General features: G+C 43.4%; 1 protein-coding gene across 1 annotated transcript in view; it reads left to right on the top strand.

Moving 5' to 3' along the window:
- ADAMTS3 (ADAM metallopeptidase with thrombospondin type 1 motif, 3) overlaps nt 1-7,751 on the top strand; it is a 334,233-nt gene that overhangs the window by 323,432 nt on the left and 3,050 nt on the right. Inside the window, exons 20-21 of the mRNA XM_012659836.1 lie at nt 2,892-3,099; nt 4,998-5,115. Of these exons, the coding sequence (XP_012515290.1) occupies nt 2,892-3,099; nt 4,998-5,115 (326 nt within the window). The remainder of the gene's footprint in view (nt 1-2,891; nt 3,100-4,997; nt 5,116-7,751) is intronic.

Below are 7,751 nucleotides of genomic sequence, written 5' to 3'. Positions count from 1 at the left end.
TTTCACAGTCTGTAGGATCTTCATTTTGTTCCCAGTGTCCTGAAATTTCACAGTGATAAAATTGCCATAGGGCTCATTTTTTCTCATCTATCGTGCTGTGTACTTGTAGACTTCTTTAAAATCAAAAAATAATCATTGTACATACTTATGTAGTACAATGTGATGTTTTGATATTAATACATGTATATACTATGGAATGATTAAAGCTAATTAACCTATCCATCACATCACATGTTTATAGTTTTTGTTGTGGTACAAACATTTAAAATCTTTGAGCAATTTTGAAATATATATTAAATCATTAACTATAATCACCATGTTGTACAATAGATCTCAAAAACGTATTCCTTCTTTATGCTTTGACCAATACCTCCCCATTCCCACTTACGCCTTCTACTCTCTATTTCTGTAATTTCTACTTTTTTAGATTTCACGTGTAAGTGAGACCATGTGCTATTAAATATTCGTCTTTCTCTGTCTGGTTCATTTCACTTAGCCTAATGTCCTCCAGGTTCATCTATATTGTCACAAGTGACACTTGTAGACTTTTTAAAATATGAAACCGATATCCTTTTTCTCTGGGAGATTTTATTGTATTTTTTTCTGTGAAAAATTTCCTCTATTTTTCAGCATTCTTTTTTTCTGGGACATTTGTAGTTCAACTTTTCTCTCCTATTGTACGTTGTTCCACTTGCTGAATCTTGCATTTTTGCTATCGTATCACGAATATTCAAGAGCTGTGTTTTGTTCATCAAGTATTCCTTTCTCGAGGCATTTGTTTCTTATTTCACAGATGCAATTTATTTTTTCTCTCTCTTACGATATCAAAAATTATTATCTGTTCCCACATCATTTCTTTCAAGTTCTTTTCTTCTTTTTCTCCCTCCCCTCCCTGCCTTTCTCCGCTTCATTTGTATTAGAGGATTTCTGTGTCTGGTGATTTGGGGCTCTTCATTCATATAAAAGCACACAGTGTTAAAAAGGCTGATTGATAGTTTGCTTTATAATTGAGACCTGTTAGCTGGTGGGCTTAACTATAGGGTGATCTGGCTTATCCATTCCATTGAAAGACCTTCAATTAATTATGTATTTAGGGCATTTCTTATGAAACGATCGGATTCCACAGAGCTGAGTCAATCTCTTGCCTAGGGAGTGTAGTTCTCTTCAATAGCTGTTCTGTAAATTTTGTGCATATAGGTGTCTAGAATTTTGTATGTACAGAGTCTGGTGTCAGTATTTTGTGTGTATAGGTCGCCATTTCACATACGAATTTTTACATAACTCTTTGTTTTTACTCTGGTTTCCTTCTCTCTCGTGATCATGTCTGTCGTACCCAGTTAAAAGTATGGTCCGCATTCTACAGAGGATAAACCTCGTGTCCTCTTCTAAGGTGGGAGAGGGGTAATTACCCTCTGGGGTTAAAAATCAGGAGGTCTAAGTGCTTCCAAATCCAAACAGACTTTTCCTAAGTTCTCCTGCTTTCAGCCTGGACTTCACCCTTTCTGTCACAGCCCACCCTCTACCTGAGGCCACCAACCCCTATACATTTCTAAAGCTTTGCTCTGCAAGTCAATTTGTTTACGAGCTTATACCGGGGATTTAGACTTCATCCTTCTTCGATTGGCTGAGTTATTTGCCACATGTCCATCTGTTTTCTAGGCCCCCAAATTATGCTGCTGTGGCTTCCTCTCAATTTCCTTTGCCTTTGTGGGTTTAAACATTTTTATCACTTATTATCATACCAGAGATTTCAGGAGGGAATAAAGGTAATCAGAAGTGTCTATATCTATGAAGTGTACTTCTCATACGATGTTTGTCTTCAAATGAGAGTCACTACTGAGGTCTTCAAAATTGAGCAAAATTCCTCAGTTCGGTTACCATAATGCATTTTATGGCCGGCCAGTTTAACGGACTAAAGCAGTCTTAAACTGTGAATAGCAAAGGCTACCAAGATTTTATCAGAGTTGTAATTTGGTGCCTCATATATATATGGAAAGAAAAAAAATTGCAGAGGAAAAGGAACTTTAGAAAAAAAATAAATAGTATGCCTCAACTACATACTGACAGATTAATAAACCAAACGGAGTCAATGGTGACAGCCCTTTGGGACTGGGTAATTGTGAAGTGTCTATAATATTGTATCCACGGTTGATTTGGAGAGTTCTTGGGGCACCGACAATGCCACTAGAATTTGGGAAATGTCCCCATGGGAAACATTTTTTGAAAATGTCTCTTTGGAAATATTTCTGTCTGGTGCATTCATGGGAATAGTTTTTCCCCAGCCCTGATACACACACTACCTTTGTCAGGACCAATAATTAGGGCCAAGAAGAACTGAGCTATCCAAACAGTGTAGCTGTGTCCGGTAGCCTTCACAGCAGCAGCTGTAGAAATCAAATGGTCATCTCGGCTGGAATATTGAGACATGAGCAAATTCTACAGGTCTCATGAAAAGGCAGCAGCGGCCGGATCAGTTTGTCTTAGCAAGCGACAGGGACATTCCCTTTTCACTTCACTTTCAGGTGTGTAACACCATGAGTCAATGTGGCCGAGAGTGGGTTCGTGCTACCCTTGGAAACTTCCCTCATGTCTGAACCTGACAGGGCAACCTTAAGATGAGTTTCAGAAGCCCTATGTAGATCATCCTTTAGGAAAAGAGAAGGTCTCAGAGTCACTGCGAGGGAAAAAAATAGTAAGTCATTAAAAATAGAACCATCAGGCCTCTTAGAAAGTTGTTGAATGCGCATCCACCTTTCTGGAACTATCTCCTGAACTGCAGTGTGCCCCGATGGGTTACAAGTCACTCGGAGAGCAGAGAAGTCTAGGCTTTGATCTGCGCCGCATTATACATGCCGGTGACAGTGTTCAATTTTAACCCCTTGCGCCCACAGCTGGGTGGCAGAAGAGTGGGAACACTGTACCAAAACCTGCGGGACTTCCGGCTACCAGCTTCGCACCGTGCGCTGCCTTCAGCCTCTCCAGAATGGCACCAACCGCTCTGTGCACAGCAAGTACTGCGCGGGTGACCGTCCCGAGAGCCGCCGGCCCTGTAACAGGGTGCCCTGCCCCGCACAGTGGAAGACAGGGCCCTGGAATGAGGTGGGTGTGTGGATTCTGTGTGTGCATACATAATGCATGTGTGTAAGCATGTGTAGCTTATTTTAATTTTACTTGGACGTAAAGTAGGCTTTGCGTGAACTGAGAATTTCTGCGTGTTTTGCAGTAACCTGAAGGTGTTAGGAAAAATCAATACTTCTTTGTGCATTTATGAGTAGTCGGAGGGACCCACCATGTCTGGGTGTTTTGCGACAGGATTCTGAAAGGTGACTGGTCCTCTCCCTAATATCTTTGTTGACTTCCTTGTCCTGCAGGATGAATTCCAGACTCGTGACACTGAATGCAGGGCCCTGCCTCAGTTGGCACCACCTAACTCCTCCTGTCCTTTCTTCTTTCCAACTCTTTGTCCCAGTTTGAGTAAACCTCTTACTGTTTCAAGCAGTCCGTGCTTGTTCAGCCTCCTGTCTTTCAGCTCCTTCCCTCTCCTCCTAGCTGAGAATCTCCCCCTCATCCACCAAGGCTCGTCTCCATAGTCCAAATTCCCAACTTGCAGCTTGCGCCTTTCCTGGAATTTCCTCCTCTGCATCCATAAGGCAGCGCAACTTACCCTCAGCATGACGTTCGTGGAAGAGTATTCTAACTCCAGTCGTTGAGTCTATGACTGCCACTAGTGCATACATTTTTTGAAAATAGTGTGCCCTGCTTCCCTAGTACCCAGCTGGTGCCTGGCATGTGGCACCCGTCCATATGATGTTCCTGATGATGTTCGTTTGGTGACTGGCTGACTCAATGTTGCCCGTATTACAACCTAACTTTAGTATTTTTAAAGACTCAAAATAAAGAGCCATGTGGCCATAGAAGAGTTTATAGGAGGAAAAGGCATCAAAAAGCAGAGAGAGAATGAATCAGTGGAGAATAGGCTCAGAAAGGAAGGAACGGGCAGGTTGTCCTAGTCTGTTTCCTGCTAACGTAGCAGAGTACCACACACTGGGTAATTTACAAAAGCGGAAGTTTATTTGGCTTATGGTTCTGGAGGATGGGAAGTCCAAGAGCGTGGCACCAGCGTCTGGCCAGGGTCCTCCTATGGCAGGAGGCATCACATGGCGAGGACAGACAGAAAATTCTTTTCCCAGGAGCCAACTCCTGCAATCACCAAACACTCCAGAGACAACAGCATTCATCCGTGCCATTAGTCACCTCTTAAACATCCACCTCTGAAAGGTCCCTCTCAACACTGTTACAATGGCAGTTAAATTTCAACGTGAGTTTTGGAGGGGACAGGCAAACCAAAGCACAACGAAGGTCACCCACGCAGGACCATAAAGATAACTCCTATCAAAGTCCCAGAAGAGAATTCCTTCCTCCAGAGTGCCTACTTAGGACAATGGCATGGAAATTTCTGGGCTTGGTATTAGAACAGTAGGCCCCTTCAATAGATTATAGTAGTGCGGAGGTTGAATTAAATAAGTAGCACCGCAGTAAATTCCACCATCTGTAAGAGAGATGAAGTGGGGAGCTCAACACCATGATGGACTCCCTGAAAACAGACATCGCTACAGCAGATACTAACGTCATCACAATCATGGCTCCTCTCATATGGAATGCTTACTAGGTGCCAGGCATTTTGCTACTGTTTTGCATACACTGTTTCCTTTGCCGTCGTTTAGTCTGTCAACAATCATATAAAGCAGGTATTATTATCCCAGCTCTCTACCAGATGGGAAAGCTGAGGTTCATAGAGAAAAAAACAGTGTGTCCAGGCTGGTAAATAATGGAACCAGGGTGCAAATTCAGGATCATTTGTCTCCAAAACCACTGTGGGGCACAGTGTCAGTAGAGAAGGAACTCCAGAGCTGTGTGTGTGTGTGCGCGCGCGTGTGCACGCCTATGCAAGGTCTTGGTGGTATACAGGTCTGTGACCATAGCCTTTGTTTCTGCAGTGTTCTGTCACCTGCGGTGAGGGAACGGAAGTGCGGCAGGTTCTCTGCAGGGCTGGAGACCACTGCGACGGCGAGAAGCCCGAGTCGGTCAGGGCCTGTCAGCTGCCTCCCTGCAATGGTAGGTGTGACACTCACTCACTGCACTGCTCTGATGATGTTTTTAAACCTCAAAAAGCAGAATTTCCTTTTAGGGTAAGCTATGGAATTTACATTTGCTTATTGGGAAATAACCAAAGAAGAACACCCGGGCAATATCAGCCTAATATGGTTCTTTAAGGTCAGTATTTGAGGCAACGTCCTACACCATTTAATCATCACGACTGCTGCAGCCCCGCCGTTCCTCTCGGGTGGCGACCCTGGGACGAGGGCCATGTTGTATACACATAGATCCCGTCCGTTTGTGTTTCTCGCGGGGACTTCTTATTCTTTCCCTGTTACATTCTTTAACTATAACTTGGCATCATTATTGAAACGCATAACATTGCAGGAGTTTTTGAAATATTTTTCTGAAGTGATTCAATTTAGACATGCGGATGGTAAATGTCACCCAGCTCTAAAGCCATGTCCAGTGACTGGCCGTCCACATACTGGCTGATTTCAAAATAGCCACCTTGCGCAGATGCCCAAATATACCATCTGCCCGGCCTACCAACTCGCTGTATCGCACAAGCAGAACGTATTCTTTGTTTTACAATATAAAGCAAGTTGCTATTTTGCAAGAAGCAAAATATATTGGATGGTTTCGGTCCCTACCACTCTGTCTCCTTCCTCCCTTCTTGTTGCTCCCTGCCTACGTCCGTCTCTGTCTTTCATCTCATCCTCTGTCTCTCTCTTATCTTCAGTGTCTGACTTGCTTTCTGCCTCGCACGTGCTGTTACTTGCTGCCGGTATGTGGCTCACTTTCTCTGTGTCTGTCCCACGTGCTTTCTGGGCCTCGCTCTCTCCTTGCCCTCCCTCCCTCCGTCCCTCCTCGTCTCCCTGACTCTCTCCTCTCTCCCCCTTTTCTCTCCCTCTTCCTCATCTTCCTCTACCCCACGAGTCCGTCTCTCTTTCTCTCCCACTTTTCTCTTTCTCCCTGCCTCCCCCCACCCTCGCCCTCCCTCTTTCTCTTTTTCTCTATCTTCACCCTCCTCATCCCTCTCCATGGCTCTCCCATTCTGCTTCTGTCTCTGTTTCTGTCTCCATCTCTCCCACCTCTCACCTTCCCCACTGTCTTAGTTCATTCCAGCTGCTATGACAAAAACTCTTAGCCCTGATTAACTTAGTAAAAAAAAAAAACACAGCAATTTATTGCTCACAGCTCTGGAGGCTGGAAAGTCCAAGATCAAGGCGTCAGTAGATTTGGTGTCCGGTGAAGGCTTCCTGGATGGTTCCTTGTTGCTTTGTCCTTACGTGGTGGGAAGGGCTGGAGCGTCCGTCAAGCTTCTTTTTTAAGGTGCAAATTCCATTCACAAAGGCTCCACCCTTAGATCTAGTCACCCCCGCAAAGGCCCCGCCTCTTAATACCATCACCTTGTGGTTAAGTTTCAACATGTGAATTCAAGGGACACAAATATTCAGATCGTAGCACCCCCCTTCCTCCCATCCCAGCCCCTTTGTTTCTACTCCTCCACTTCTGTTTTATTCCCTGTGTCTGACTCTTTCTCCCCCATCTCTGTCTTTCTTCCTGTCCTCTCCACTGCCCTGTCTTTTCCTATCCCTGTCTTACTCCCTCTCCCCAAGTCAGTCTGTCTGTCTCTCTCCCTCCCCGCCATCTGTCTGTCTCATTCTCTCTTCCCTGTCTCACTCTCTCTCTACCTTCCCTCTTTTCCTGGCCCACCCCTTCCCCTCCACAACCTCCTTCTAAAATGCATTTCTCCCAAATCCATGCCAGGGACCACCCTGGACATGGATTTGACATACTAGTGAGACTCAAGATTAAAGAAGTTGCTTTTTCCTTGGCCTCCAACACCACAAGTGAGCCACTGATTAAATATTGACAGCTGCCAAATGGTACTTTTGTTGTTGTTATTTTGGTCAAAATAGGTAAGGCGCTATCTTATCAAATGTTTTATTTTTGGAAGAAATTTTGGCCTTATGTCTTTTTAAGTCTTATAAAGTATTTCATTGTAAATTGTCATTCGAAATGTGTGGTGGTAAGAAGTATGACCATGAGAGGGAGACATAGGACTTATATAGTTAATCATTTTACTTTGGAAAGTATATTTAAAAGCTCAAAACACAAGTTAAAGCCTAAAGAAAAAACTTTACCCGGTTAGAAGCTTTAAGGTTTACTGTCACTATAAAATTTTATTCTTTTCTAGTCACTACTTTTAGGAATAAGCTTTATTGATCTTAAGAGCTGGAACAGCTAATTATTTTTGCAGATGTGCCCAGTGATCAGCAAGAATTATCCTGATTCTCTTCTTTTACCTAGAAGAAAATGTTTTTATTGTACAAACCAAGGAGCTACAAACCATGGCATAACTACATTAGGGATTCAGCATTCATTTTAGCTGCTATATTGCTCTGAAATCTAAGCCCAAAGGCCAATTGTAAGAGTTCTAGAAGGTTACATATTTCTACCATATTTCAATAAAATAAGAAGTATTTTCCATCATAGTCTCAAACTGCTATTAAAATCCAATGAGTTTTTCAGAGCATGCGTAGAACCCTTTTTCTGAACTTCTTATAATGGTTTGGGAGTGGAGCAAAAAGGCTGAAAAGTTTTCTTAATTTTAAATACTGATTTTGTCATGGGACTTCATCTCATTG

Source organism: Propithecus coquereli, unplaced genomic scaffold (genome assembly GCF_000956105.1).
Source record: "Propithecus coquereli isolate 6110/MARCELLA unplaced genomic scaffold, Pcoq_1.0 Scaffold64, whole genome shotgun sequence".
Lineage (NCBI taxonomy): Eukaryota > Metazoa > Chordata > Mammalia > Primates > Indriidae > Propithecus > Propithecus coquereli.
The sequence above is the reverse complement of the archived record's forward strand: the minus strand, read 5'-3'. Positions and strand labels throughout refer to the sequence as shown.